Raw genomic sequence first — 15,831 nt, forward strand, 5'->3', positions numbered from 1 at the left:
ACAGCATTTACAGCTGCTCCTTTGACAACAAGTCACCGCCACAGCACGTTACTTTAAATCATCTTGGACTGAAGACAACGAGACATCAGGTGAAACACCTTCAGCAGGTAGAACTGCTGAAATGGAGATGCTAACCGCGCTGCCCTGGGCTCAAGTGACACCGAGCTAAAGCATTTCAGCACAAAGCCCATGATTGTAAACACCGACACCCACTCTGACACGAGGAGGGGGCGGGGCTCTTTGGTCACTGAGCGTGCAGGATGGCCTGGATAACTTTTGTCTTCTTCTCTCCTTTAGGTATTCTACATGAATCCCCGTTACATCCTCTTCATCCACCTGGTGGTGAACGATATGATCCAGCTCACTACAACAATAAGCCTGTTTGTCTTAAGTTATATCTTCTACAGAATTAATGCTTCACTCTGCTGCCTCATCGTAACGATGGCTGTCTTCACCACTGTCAACACTCCACTAAATTTAGCCGTCATGGCGATGGAGTGCTACATCGCTGTTTGTTTACCTCTGAGACACGCTGAGTTGTGTACTATCAGAAGAACATATGCTCTGATTGGTGGGATTTGGGCCCTGAGTGCTGTCACTACACTGCCCGACGTCTTCATCTTTCTGGCAACTGAACCTGTGCAGGTGTTTCATTCTGCCATTTTCTGTGAGATTAATAACGTGTTCAGACACCCGGTACATGAGCAAAAGAAGAATGTGTGCTACACGATCTACCTGATTGGTGTTTGGCTCACACTCTTGTACACCTACGTGATGATCTTCACAGCGGCTAAAGGAGCAGACGGAGATGCAAAGAAGGCCAGGAATACAATCCTGCTCCATGGTTTCCAGCTGCTGTTGGCTATTCTCACATATGTTTACAATCTGATGAAGATGTCTCTGATCTACTGGTTTCCTAAACATTTTGTACATGTAGGCTTCGTTTTCTACATCATCATCCAGATCCTTCCCCGGTTCATCAGTCCCATCGTGTACGGCCTACGAGACAAGATGTTCAGAAAGCATTTAACTAAGTATCTGCTCTGCACAGTGAGAACAAGCATCAAACCCTGGACTGCAGCTAAACCAAGCGGCAGCATCCAGAGTTAAGAAATGAAATCAATACGGAAGTAAAAAACGCTGCAGTTCCTCAAGTTTCCACTTGGGGCTGTCAGCAGAAGTCACACACACACACACTCATGGTGAAATGCCCATTCTGACAGCAGAAATAATCAGATTCACAGCCTGGTACAAAAAACAACAACATTTGGGTCTGAAGAGTTTTGGTTAAAGCTGGCCACACACAAGACGATTCTCAAATATAAACCGATTTTAAAAATGTTGGAGACCAAAAACATGAGGACAGCTTCAGATTATTTTTAATATTAGAGTCTTCTGAACGCACACACGAGACGACTTGGCAAGAACAGGAGACCACACCTGCTGTTTGTAGAAACGACTTCACAGAAACTCGAGGGACCAAACTTCTGATTTTACATGATCAAACATGGAGGACGATCCACATTGCTAGCTGGCTCTCCTGCAGCATTCACAGGGGAAAACTGAAAAACTATACGGATGTGATCCTGGCTGGGAAGATAGATTATGAGCAGCTTTATTTAATTTGCAAGTTGAGGGTTTGTTGTCATAGTACGCAAAACCCGTTTGGTGACGGTTCCAAGTCTGCTCGCTCTCATTAGAGGTGGGAAAGAAAATCGATTCATGTAAAAATCGAGATTCTTCTTTTCTGAGATTTAAAATCGATCCAAAACGTCCAAAAATCTATTTTATTTTATCAGTCACTCCCTGCTCAGTGCTAATGCTAATGCTAGCTCTTTAACTCAGTAGAACGCCAAATGGAGAATCAAGAAGTTCAGCCAGTCTCACAGATGACTGGAGTAGATCCTGAAGTATGTACTAGGGGTGTGCACGTGTACACGTGTAACCGGTGAGTAAATCATAACCGTTTAGGAAAAATCATTCAACGAAAACCGTTTGTTATTATTTTTTTTAATTATTATTATTTTTTATTATTTTAAAATGTTTTAGAGACACACATTCAATCATCTCTGATCAAAAATAACAAATACTATTTATTTAGAGATGAATAAAGCTACAACTGTTCCACTTTGACAACGTTACTGCACTCACAAATGCACCTATTCCGCTTCATCCGGGTAGGGGGGATTGCGCAGGGTCAGGCCCATTCGACTACGACCATATTACTAAGCGGAGGAAAAGAAACTAACGCAGAAATCCTTTGTCTCTTGTCCTTTTAAAAAATAGAGATTTCATACTCATCATGGTAGTTGTTTTATCATAGCCTTGTTATAGGCCTAAAATAAATACATACAGGTATTTGTTTTTACAAATTCTATGGCAAGTTTTCTGTGTTACTTATATAGCCTACTTCATAAAGCACAATTGTATCTGTCTGACAACTTTGAGTGGCAGCAGTGATGCGGAGGAATCTTTCTGAAAAGCGGCTGCACCCTCCATTGGTTGTATAGCACGACTGCGGTCCACTTTTCTCTTTTTTCTTTTTTTCTTAATAAAAAAAAAAAAAAACGGTTAACCGTGTACACGAAAAAAATGACGTTGTGTAACCGTTCACACCCCTAGTATGTACTCATTCATAAATAGACTTTGAATCCAGAATCGTTTTGAATCAAAAATCGAAATCAAACCGTAAGACACCCAAAGATTCCCAGCTCTACTCATTGGCTGCTTCAGGTTTTCCGTCTGAGGCAATCCGACCAGGAATCATAAATATCAGACATGTTTGACATTTATGATTCCAGAGGGGGGAGGCTCCGACTTGTTCGGGAGCAGTAATATAATCATAGTGACAACACACTCAAAAGATCGGATATGGCAGGCCTTAAATCAGAACGCGCCGCCCTGACCGTGGTGAACAGGCAAATGGGCCCAAAATCTTCAAGGGGGCCACCATCTAAAGGCTGACTGATTGAAAAAACTGGCAGTGTGATATCTTTTCTGACTGGGATAAAAAACAAAACAGGAAGTTCTACCAAATAATAAATGTAATAAATAAATGTATATTAAATGTAATGAGTTTCATGGGCTTCAATATGAGCTAAATCAACTTCATTGAACTTTACGTCTGTTACTCTTAAGGCTGCATAATATGAAAAAAAAATGTGATGTGTAATAATATTGTTGGATGTATGAAAAGTGATAAATAAACTATTATCAAGGAAACTTTGGTATTTACTTACAGCTATTTGCAACAAATTTCTCCTGAATCTAAAACAAACACGACATGGTTTTTTTTTACACTAATTTGTCTGATAACGAGCATGAACTCCATCTTACTGCATCAAAATGATTTAAGAGCCTGGCTGTTACACACTAACCTCCATTCAACATGTGAATAGTAAAGTTTAAAGATGATGAATGGAAAACAGAAATGTCAGCGTATGTGAGGAGAAGGAAAAAACTGCCAGGCGCTGCACTGATTCATGCAACCTCTCCAACACGTCTTGATGAGATTTCAACGATGAAATTTGGTTGTAAAGAGGGTCAAATCAGTCCTGAACCAGAGACTGTAGATATAACAGTCCCCTGTCTGTTCCTGCAGGGGGGCGCTGGAGTCCCATCGATGGCGGTCTCCATGTTGGAAATGCTGTCTCAGTCTAACTTTCAGTCAACCTAACGACAGGCTGAGAGCTGGAGCTGAGGCGGGTTTTCATTTTCATTTTCATTTTACCTTTATTTATTCTCGAGAAATCATTGAGGGCAACCCTCACTTACTATGACGTCGAGAGTACAATTAAAACGAATAAGAGACAAAAAGACAAAAAACAACAAAGACAAAGAAGAATAAGCAGTAAGCAGGTAACTACAGTTAATAACATTTACACTTCATGAGTACAGTGAACTGTGATCAAGTTTTAAAATTGACCCATGGTAACCATTGTATTGAGTTTGAATGTGTTTTGTATTGTGTTCCAGGTGTGTGCAGCACAATAGGTGAAGGATGTTTTCCCAAAGTTCGTTTTTACATGTGGAACCGTTAACATTAGCCAGTCACTTGATCGAGTCTGATACTGATTATCAGCCCAGATTAATAAAGAAGTGATGTATGCTGGTAGATTATCCGCAAGTGATTTATAAATAAATAGCAGCCAATGCCGTTCACGTCTAACTGTTAGTGAAGGCCAACCAACTTTATCGTACAGGATGCAATGATGAGTGGAATATTTGTCACCAGTGATCTGAGGGTGGAGTGATAAACTGTGTCTAATGATTTTAGGGTGGAGGCAGAAGCATGTCTATAAATGACATCCCCGTAGTCCAGAACAGATAGGAAGATGGCTTCAATTATTCACTTTATACTCACTAAAGGGAAGTTCATTTTGTTTCTGTACAAGTATCCAATTTTCTGTCGTAGTTTAGTGGTTAATGTATCAATGTGAAATTTAAATGAAAGGGATTGATCCAACCAGATGCCAAGATATTTATAATGAGGTACTCTTTCAATATTGTGACCTTCCAGAGTTGTTATATGCAACTCATTGTCTGTGGTATTTCTGGCTCATGTAAAGAGCATGTATTTAGTTTTGTCTGCATTCAGTAATCATTTTAAGTCAAGGAGTGCATTTTGTAATTTGTGAAGTGCTTCTTGTAAAGTTTCCATTGCTAAGTGTACAGTCTCAGCAAAACAATACAAAACTGTGTCGTCAGCGTAGAGATGGGCCTTACAATTTGTAAATACAGAAGCAATATTATTAACATATAGATCGTGAACAGCACAGGACCCAATACAGAACCTTGTGGAACCCCTTTTGATAGTGGTAAGTATTCAGAGCGATCAGATCGTACAGTCACACATTGCAATCTATTAGACAGATAATTCTGGAACCATTTAAATGAGGAGTTGTCAAAACCAACATCATGTAGCCTCTGCAGGAGTATGGTGTGATCAACAGTGTCAAACGCTTTAGTTAAATCAACAAAGAGGGCAGCACAGTATTTCCCTTGATCAACAGCAGATACAATATTATTTATGACAAAGGTAATTGCTGATGTGGTGCTGTGTTTTTTTCTGAACCCAGACTGGTGAGGACTTAATATAGAATTTCTTGAAAGGAATGACATTGTTGACTAATGTCTCCAGGATTTTAGAGAGGCTGGACAGTTTGGAGATTGGCCGGTAGTTGTTGAATTTGTCTATATACACCTAGCACAGTCAATGATCTGTTACAAGAGATTTGAATTTGTAGAGCAATACATTCAAATGAGTGAGGTATAGAGACGGCATTTAAAACAGTAACAGATATAAAGTCATTTACATATATAGCCACGCCACCTCCTCGTCCCTCTCTGTCTTTTCTGTACAAATTGTAATTATTTATTGCAACTTCCGAATCATGGATACTCTTTTTAAGCCAAGTTTCTGTCAGTACAAGGATATCTGGGTCAGTTTGTGATACAAGAGTTTTCAGATGGTCTAATTTAAACTGAGCACAAAGACATCTAATATTTAAATGCATAAAACCTAAGCCATTTCTTGACTTAAAAGTCTGTGGGTTAAATAAAACTTGCTCAGAGTCACAGGAGGGCCCACTAGCAGATAGCAATGGTTTTGGTTTAATTAGAACTAAGTTATCCTGGTTACAAAACCGAGAATCTAGATCCTGTCTAATTTTAGTGGAAAGAAGTGGCTTCATGCACCAGTAGATGGAGCTAGGGAGCCATCTGGACGATGAGAGTGGTAAGGAGAGAGAGTTCCGGTCGCTAGTGTCCAGGTGTGCAGAAGGGTTAATTTGTCATTTGCATCTTGCGGAGGTGATAGCATAGAAAATGTTTGAGGCTAGCGCGTGATTGCCTTGAGGATTTGGGTGGATGCCATCTCTATTAAAAAAGGATGCACACTCCCAGAACATATTGAAGTCATCAATAAAAACAAGGTTGTTTGAGGAGCACACTGATTGTAGCCAGGTGTTCAGGCTAATCAACCTGCTGAAGCGGCCTACACCTCGATGGAATGAGGGGATCGGTCCTGAGATTAAAAACAGATTTTTTGCAGTCCTCTCTTCCTGTACAGCTCAACATGTCCATTGCATTGCATGATCAAAGAGTGTCATCTAGTGGCCAAACACTATGTTTACAACTGCAACATTTATAGACAACATTCACAAATAAAATGGAATGCACAATACTAAGTGGACTTCTCATAAATGATATAAGTGACCACCTTCCTGTTTTTGCTGTTTTTCCAAAAAAATTTGACTACAGAATGAAATCAAGTCGATCACATGCAAACTTGTTAGACTTAAAACACCAGACTACATTGCTGCCCTCAAGATGGACCTAGGGAAACAAAGTTGGAATGAGATTTGTGCTAAGGATGACCCCAAGAAAGCTTATGAGATGTTCATGACCATACTAAATGCACTATATGGAAAAAACTGTCTGTTAAGAAAACATACAAACAAACAAAACTATGCTGACAAGCCATGGATTACTAAGGGGATAGAAAACGCATGCAAAAAGAAAAAAATATTATATAAGAGATATTTAAAGAAAGAACAAAAGACTTAGAAAACAAATATAAGACATATAAAAATAAATTAATTAGCATCATGAGATCTAGCAAGAAAGAGCATTATTATAAGTTATTGGAGCAGAATAAGAACATACAAGGAACATGGAGAGTGCTAAACAGTATCATTAAAAACTGAATAAGCAGATAGCCCTATTTACTTTGTAAACGATAACAACACAATGATAAATACAACAAAAAAAATCACCAACGAATTGAATCATTATTTTGTTAATGTTTTATACAATTTAGCAAATGCTATTGTAGAGCCGACAAATAAAGAGGGAGTAGATGAAGATATTGTTTATAAAAACTCTGACACCATCTTTATTAGTGGTGTTGATGAAAAGGAAATACTTGACATCACAAACAAATTTAGAACAAAAAGTCCACTGATTGCTCTGATATTGATACTGGTCCAAGCTATTCCCGGAGCAATACAAATTAGTGTCATCAGCAAACAAAACAAATTTTAACAATTTAGACACTCAACAGATATCATTTATGTACAGTATAAATAGTTTGGGGCCATAGTTTTTCCAAAATTTTTGAGAACTGGGAAAGCAGAGAGATTGGTCTATAATTGTATGTCTATCTCCATTTTTCTAAATAGGGATGACTTTTGCTGTTTTCATTTTGTTGGGAAATATACTGTACCTGTTTGGAGGGATTGATTGCAGATATGTGTCAGTGGCTTAACAATACATTCAATAATGTTTTTAACTAGCGACATATCAATATTAGGAACTTCAGGTCCGTCAATGGGTGTGGTGTGACCAAGGTTTGGAATTTTGATTTAAAGCACTTGCAGGAGCCCATTAATTGGAAAAGAGTATGGGAAAATGTGTCTTTTTCATCCCGGAATTACAATTAGGGGTTAACTTACAAAAAGGGGTTAACTTGTGGAATATTTACGCCATGGAATTAAGAATGTATAGATCACTTTCCAGATTTAAATCTTTGTTTAAAGCAATGGTGTTTAACAAATATAAAAGGTCGGTTTGATTATTTTTTTGTGTAACTTCTGTTTTGTTTTTGTTTGTTTCATTTTTTTTTGTAACCAAACTAGTAGTGTCTTAAATAATAAGATTTGTAACAAGGGTAGGTGTAATAAGCTAAAGCTTCAGCCTACACCTTTTCGGTCAAAATGTATTTTTTCTTGTCTTTTCATGATTGCAAATGCCTTAATACATTTCTTTTTTTTATTCTAGCATTTCAACGCATTTCCTAATGGAAACTTTATATTAAAAGTGCGTCTGATACGGCAGATTTTAGGATAAATCCTTAGTCAGGGACAGTTTACTTTTAACCATATAGCCTAATCTGAATCTTTACGACTTTAGGGGGTGCTGGAGGCCTCCACTCTCCTGTCTCTAAAAAAGGCAGAAAAAGCCCCAAAAGGGGCGCTGGTGGATCAGTGGTTAGTGCGTGCGCCCTATGTGTGGAGGTTGTAGTCCTCAAAGTGGGCGGCCCAGGTTCAATTCCAGTGGCTCCTTTCCTGCATGTCATTCCCTACTCTCTCTCTCTCTCATTTCTGACTCTATCCACTCTCTATCCATTAAAGGCACAAAAACGCCCAAAAATACATCTTAAAAAAAAAGAAAACGCCACAAAAATTAGTCATAAAAAAATGACAACTTTATTCTCGTACTATTACGACTTTAATCTCGAAATGTGGTTTTCTCCCTGTCGGGGCCCTAATGCTTCTTCTGTAGTGGGTAAACTTTCTCTTTGTGAGGTCATCATGTTACAAACTAAACTCTGAATGCTCCGATGAGTCCCCTGATGACTGAAGTGTGTTTTCCTCTTGGAGGGGGAACAGACGGCGTTCTTCTTTAAAGGTTAAAGAGACGTGGCGGTGAGTGAAGCCTCTGATAGGAGAAACTCCTGGAGGATTCTGATTAAAGATCAGCTCCACAGGGATCAAACCCAGAGACTCATTACTGACACTGACCTTCTGAACGCCTCTCTGTGGACGCTGATGCAACGCCAGTTTGTTCATCTTTGTTTTTGACTCTGAGCTGGATAAACACGGCGCCATCTTAGGCGAGCAGAGCGGGAAGTGAGTGTCGCTAACCGGATGTTACGTCACTTTTACCGCTCACAAACACAGCTGAGCCCCCAGCGTAGAGGAACAGTGAAGAAGAAGAAGAGCAGCCTGTGTAACTATGGCAACAACATGAGTAACCTGTATAACCTGACCACGCCCATCGTCCTCCATGTTTGTTTCTAATCTGAAGTCACATTTGATCACGTGAGATTCTGTGAGATCTCATGTCTGTAACATCGTTACTAACAGCAGGCGTGTGGTCTCGTAGTCAGGCAGTCTAGTGCAGGGATTTCCCGCCTTTTTCCTTGGAGAGAAAAGCATTCCTCTCACAAAAACAAACATTTATCATTCTGGTAAAAGGTCAAAGGTCATTCAGGTGGGTTCAGTCTGCAGCAGGTTGTGTTCTTTACCTTTTCTCTCACTGCTCCTCCTCTACTCTGAGGAGTCTCATTGGTCAACAGAGCTGTCAATCATGGTGTTTTATAAACATATCGTTTTATACCGTTATTTTAGAGATAGGAGAGTGGATCGAGTGAGAAACCGGGGAGCGAGGGTGCATGCAGGAAAGGAGCCACATGATTACGATCTGATGGCACATTAATGAAGGAATTAATTATTTAAAGATATCTAAAAGAAAAGTCTTAATTGCTTATTTGGTTAAAAATTAAAGCTAAGGGGCGCCAGTGGACTAGCGGTTAGTGCATGTGCTCCATGTACAGAGGCTTAAGTCCTCAAGAGAGGGTGGCACGGGTTTGAATCCGACCTGTGGCTCCTCTCCTGCATGTCGTCCCCCTCTCTCTCTCTCTCTCTCTCTCTCTCTCCCTGGTTTCTGACTCTATCCACTGTCCTGTCTGTAAAACTTAAATGTATTCAAAGCCCAGAAATAAAGCTCGTAATAAAGATGTTCTTCACAGCTTTAAGGTTTCTAAACTCAACTTGACGTTAAAGTCTGTCATCATTAGGATCAAACTTTCATCTCCTCAGAGGTCAGTGAAGTTCACTGATTCATGTTAAAGTTTATAAAAGAGTAAAAACATGAGGAACGAAGCTGTCCTCTTCTGGGACCGTCATTAGATCATGATCACGTCTCCAGAGAGCGTTTAGTTTTATAACCTCTGATCAGCTGTTCTCTGTGAGGACGCTGCAGCTCGTAATGATCTGAGTCCTCACAGATCATTATTAAAGGTTATCTTAATGACAAAGAAGAGAGACGAGGGTAATAACTCCCTCTGATGCTGTGTGTGTGACCTTTACTAACAGACTCTAATGAGGGCTGATGGGAGAGATGCTCGTTTGTCCTGCAGCATCGTTCACTTCCTGAACACACCGAGGACTCGTGAAAATGTCAGCAGGTCCCTAAAGTCCACCATGAGCGACTGCTCTGAAGAAAGTCTGAGGAGGTTTTGTTTCAAGAGTCAGGCTGAGACACAGAGGATGTTTCTATTGTTGTTTACAAGAGTAAAAAAGTTCAAGAATGAAGAAGAAGAAGACGGACTCTAATCAAACTAATTCAGCAGTAAGAGCCTGAATCTTGTCCTTCATCCTTTCAGAGCCTGAAAACCCACAAAGTTAGAAAAGACATCAGGCCCTGTGTCCACCTGGCGTTTGTTCCAGGCAGAAAAGTGCTGACTGTGCGTTCAGGAGTTCTAGCATCAAGTGTTGCATAAATAGAAAAGCGCTGCACGTCCGTCCCGTCTCCATGACAACAGTCTGGTGACGACGGCCGCTGTATGAGCGACACTGCTCCGTTACTTTTTACAGCATGTTCTATATTTGAGATTGTTTATTTCCCGATCAGACACGGAGCGAGGAGGACGAGGGTACAAGACACAATTGGTAAGAGGGAATATCAAACTTTTGGAAAAGAGCTCCGGTTATGTCAACAGCGCCTTTCTGAAAAGTTAAAATTACAACTTGAGCGCTCGGAGCAGTTGCACAAAAAAGGTGCTCGGAAAAAAGACGCTGGGCGCTGTGACTTTTCTCCAGCTGAGAACGCTCTCTACTCATTTAAAACAACTGAAAAAAGACGCTGGGCGCTGTGACTTTTCTCCAGCTGAGAACGCTCTCTACTCATTTAAAACAACTGAAAAAAGACGCTCAGATAAAAAGCACTCAGTGGACACGATGTATGAATGATCCGGTGTCAGCAGCTCTGTGGAAGTTCAGACGTAGCCTAGCTTGTACCTGATGTCAAATAAAGGAGGAAGTTCACGCTCTACATTAAAGAGATAGTTCCAACGTAGGCTTGAACTTCAACTTCAACCATGGGTTCTCAACTGGTGGGTCAGGACCCAAAAGTGGGCCTTTGAGTTTTATCATGGTGATCTTAGTTTAACTGTTAGGATGGTTACGTTCCATATCTTCACATGAAGCAGAGCTGAAGGGCTTTTCAGTTAGGTGTTGAAAAGTGAAGCCAATCCTGAAGTGTAACATCCTGCAGTTCCTGGAGTGTCCACTAGAGGCTGGCTGCAGAAGCACAGGAAGTCACATACACACCCATTCTAAAAAGCCTGTTTTTACAGCAGAGATGAACATGTTTACAGCCTGGTTCAAAAAACCAAATAGGTGTGATTAGCTCATGTCTGGATGGACACACACTGTACGGGGGGGTGAATGTTTTGATGACTCATCAGTTTTGATTTGGATAGGATAATACTTTATTGATCCCCAGAAGGGAATTTCGGGCGTTACAGCAGCACAGACAAGAAAGCTCAAAAATACACATTAAACAGAATAGATAAGATAAATAAAAAAATAAATAAAAAATAGGGGGTATATACAAGTACAAAATGAATGATGAAGTTAACTATGCAGGGAATTGAGACAGTATTTGCAGAGAATGACAAGATAAAGTGACAAGTGATTAAAGTGACTTGGTATGATAAATAGCAGCAAGTAATGTAAACAGCAGAGAAGAGAGGCAGTGTTGTACCACAGTAATGCAGAGTGCAGTTATATAATATAATGTAGTATAATATATTAGTGCAATATGAACAATATAGTGTAATATAATGAAATGTTATATAATATAGACTAATATAATAAAAATATATAGAATGTACAGTATATATGTATATATATATATATATATATATATATATAGATATTGATGCTAAATAATTATAATAATAATAATAATAAAACAATGTTAGTAATGATAATAATGAAGCAGGTCATGAGGGTAATGTTTTATGGGGGTGAAGTTTAGTGTCAGGACGGACTGTTATTGTTGTCATAGGCTGCTGTTGTACAGTCTGATGGCAGTGGGCACAAAGGAGTGCCTGAAGCGCTCTGTTTTGCACCTGGGGGGGATGAGGCATTGGCTGAAGGAGCTGCCCATCTGCCACAGCTCACCATGTAGAGGGTGAGAGGAGTTATCCAGGATGGATAAGATTTTGTCCTTCATCCTCCTCTCACCCACTGTCTCCAAAGTGTCCAGATCCAGACCCACTACAGAGCGAGCCTTCCTCACCAGCTTGTTCAGCCTGTTTGCCTCACCAGTCTTGATGCCACTCCACCAGCACGCCACAGCAAAGAAGAGGGCGCTGGCCACCACAGACTGGTAGAAGGTCTTCAGGAGTCTGTTGCAAGACACTGAATGATCTGAGTCTCCTCAGAAGAACATCCTGCTCTGTCCCTTCCTGAAGAGGGCGTCAGAGTTGTGAGACCAGTCCAGTTTATTGTTGATGTGGACCCCAAGGTACTTGTATGAGTCCACCCTCTCCACTTCCTCCCCCTGGATGATGACTGGGGCGGGGGGCCTCTTCTTCTTCCGGTAGTCCACTACCACCTCCTTTGTTTTGCTGATGTTGAGCTTCAGGTGGTTGCTTTCACACCATGTGACAAAGCTCTCTAACAGTCCTCTGTACTCCTTCTCATCGTCATCAGTGATGCACCCAACAATGGAGGAGTCGTCGGAAAACTTTTGGAGGTGGCAGGAACCAGAGTTAAACCTGAAGTCTGATGTGAAGAGAGTGAAGAGAAAAGGCGCCAGAACAGTTCCTTGAGGTACTCCTGTGTTGCCCATCACTACATACTGTGGCCAGCCCGTGAGGGAGTTAAAAATCCAAGCTGTGGTGTCAGGGTGCAGCTGCAGATCCAGCAGTTTGTCCCTTAGGAGGCAGGGCTGGATGGTATTGAAAGCACTGGAGAAGTCAAACAACATGACTCTCACAGTGCTTCCCTTCATCTCCAGGTGTGACAGGGCTTTGTGGGTCAGGAAGATGATAGCATCCTCCACACCAATGTGCCTCTGATATGCAAACTGCAACGGATCATGGAAAGCAGTGAGCAGGGTCCTCAGGTGCTGGAGAACCAGTCTCTCAAATGTCTTCATGACATGTGACGTGAGTGTCACAGGTCTGTAGTCATTGAGAGCGCTGGGACGACCTTTCTTTGGAATTGGGACGATGCAGGAGGTCTTCCACAGGTCAGGCACCTTCATCTGAAAGACTCCTGCAAGCTGCCCAGCACACACCTTGAGGATCCTGGGACTGATGTTGTCTGGTCCACTGGCTTTTCTGATGTGGAGTCTGGAAAGTTCTCTTTGTACCTGGCTGGTAGTATTGTCATGCAGGTACCTGAAGGGAGGGAGCTGGGGGGTGAGGGGGGGCTGTCCTTTGAAGCTGCTGGTGAGGAGCTGAGAGAGGGGGGGGGAGGTCGTCAGGACCTTGATGGGAGGAAGAGCAGAGTCTCCAGCAGAGGTGTGAATGGGGGCTGAGGTGGTGGGGGGAGACCTAGACCCACTATTTGAGCTCACTGGGTCAGGGGATGTCATCTGCTTCATGCCATTCCACACCTCCTTTGAGTTGTTCTTGGCCTCTCTCAGCTTCTTCTTTAACTCCTTTTGGACAGCCTTGAGCTCCTCACGATCCCTAGTCATGAAGGCCCTCTTCTTTCTGTTGAGGAGAGCTTTAATGTCTTTATTGATCCATGGTTTGTTGTTTGAGAAGCAGCGGACCTTTTTGGTAGGGACTATGGTGTCCTCACAGAAACGGATGTAGTCTGTAATACAATGAGAGAGACCTTCAATGTCATCACCATATTCCTCCTTAAACAGTTCCCAGTCTGTGACATTGAAGCACTCCTGCAGGGCCTCCTCTGTATCCTTAGACCAAACCTTCAAAGTCCTTGTGTTGGCCCCCTGCTGCTTCACCAGGGGCCTGTAGGTGGTCTCAAGGTGGATAAGGTTGTGGTCTGATTCCCCAAGAGGGGGGAGAGAAGAAGAGCTGTATGCTCCCTTCACGTTGGCATACAGGATTTTATTTTTTAGGTTTTAGGTTTTATTCCCTCTTGTAGCACAGTGCACATACTGTTTAAAGTTCGTCAGGACAGGGGAGAGAGAGACATGATTAAAGTCCCCGCTGATCAGTATGAGGGCGCTGGGATGCTGGGTTTGTAGTCCCGCGATCATAGTGTGGATGACGTCACTCGCGCTAGCGGCTACAGCTGATGGTAAAGATAAAGATAAAGATAAACTTTATTGATCCCCCGTGGGGGAAATTTGTGCATTACAGCAGCTCCAGAAAACAGGGGACGGGAATATAATTATTAAAAATAAAAATAGAAGTTAAAAACAGATCAAACATATTTACATCATTTAAATAAAAATGACGTAAACAGCAACAGCAATAGCATGTGAGAACTCCTGTGGCAGATAGTACGGGTGTAATCCCATCGCCAGCATTTCAACGTCTGGGGTACAGACACAGTCCTTCACAGTTACACGTCCGGGATTACACCATTTAGAGTTAATAAAGACAGCAAGACCTCCTCCTCTCTTCTTACCGCTCTGTCTCCCCCTGTCCGCTCGTACCAGCGTGAAGCCGGCCAGATCGATGTGACTGTCCGGTATATTCCCATGTAGCCATGTCTCCGTGAAGCAAAGTAAACTGCACTCCCTGTAGACACTCTGGCTGTTTACTAAAGCTGTAAGTTCGTCCGCTTTGTTGGCGAGTGACCTGACGTTCCCCATGATGACCGATGGTAGAAATGGTTTAAATTCCCTGTCTCTCTCGATCCGCTCCCTGACTTTAGCGCAGGCTGTCTTCCCCCGGCGGACACCTCTCCATAACTCCTCAGGGATGCATGTAGGAGGAACACCGGCTCCATGCCTGAAGCTCAGTAGTTCCTCACGAGTGTACGTGATCATTCTAACAGTAGAAAAAAAGTCCCGAAAGAAACACGTAATTCCACGAGTAATACCACAACTAAAACGCTGCAGCAGTGTCCAACAATAAACACAGAAACAGTGCAAAAATACTTAATAAAAGCAAGAAAATAGACGAAATAAAGAAAAAAGAGTCGGAGCTGCTGCAACAGGCTGCCGACTCTCAGCGCCCGTTGAGAGTAAAAGAGGATTTGATGAAGGATAAGAGTTATTCACAATAAGGCGTGTAGCTGACCTGATTGACAGGTGGGCGCGGTGTAACGGTTTGTCAGGAGGTTTAAAACCCGCCTCAGCTCCAGCTCTCAGCCTGTCGTTAGGTTGACTGAAAGTTAGACTGAGACAGCATTTCCAGCATGGGACTCCAGCGCCCCCTGCAGGAACAGACGGGGACGTCACTCAGGCTTCAAACATTTATATTTACAGTCTCTGGTCGGAACATAAAAGTGGGCCTTTGAGTTTTCTCATGGTAATCTAGTTTAACTGTTAGCATGTTAGCGTGAAGCAGAGCTGAAGAGCGTTCCTGTTAGGACGCGGTGAGCGCTGCGTGATATGGAGTAGAGCAGGCGGGGAGCACACACACACCACAAGAGAGAGAGATGAACCGACAGCAGAAGATCGTAGGGGGTCTTTGGTACCAGCAACAGGTTTCCACCAATCAGTGACGTCACTGTGACACTCCAGTATCAAGGATTGTGGGTAATGTAGTTCTATTCCTGATATTGTGAATAAACAATGTTTCTCTTGAAACGAGATAGATGGGTAGATATTAGATGAACTTGTGTCTCCTACAGGAGCATAAACTATCGTTTCACACTCAGGTAGCTCATGGTCAGTCTACCTGATGGTTATGACATCATGTCTCATAATCAAATCCACTAAGGAGAACATCCAGGACTTTTACTTTTGGAACCACACTATTGAGCTCTACTGACTTTGATACTTCTTATTAAAGAATGGTGTAAAGCGCAAGCACCCACGCACGCGCACATGCACACACGCGCACACACACACACACACACACACACACACACACACACACACTCA

General features: G+C 42.0%; 1 protein-coding gene across 1 annotated transcript; it reads left to right on the plus strand.

The window, feature by feature from the left end:
* The first annotated feature begins 297 nt into the window (after window positions 1-297).
* On the plus strand, window positions 298-1,227 carry LOC136179362 (odorant receptor 131-2-like). Its single transcript, XM_065955536.1, has one exon. It carries the CDS (start codon window positions 307-309, stop codon window positions 1,108-1,110), a length of 804 nt encoding a protein of 267 aa, XP_065811608.1. The 5' UTR covers window positions 298-306; the 3' UTR covers window positions 1,111-1,227.
* The last annotated feature ends 14,604 nt before the right edge of the window (window positions 1,228-15,831 follow it).

The sequence above is a fragment of the Labrus bergylta genome, chromosome 5 (assembly GCF_963930695.1).
Source record: "Labrus bergylta chromosome 5, fLabBer1.1, whole genome shotgun sequence".
Lineage (NCBI taxonomy): Eukaryota > Metazoa > Chordata > Actinopteri > Labriformes > Labridae > Labrus > Labrus bergylta.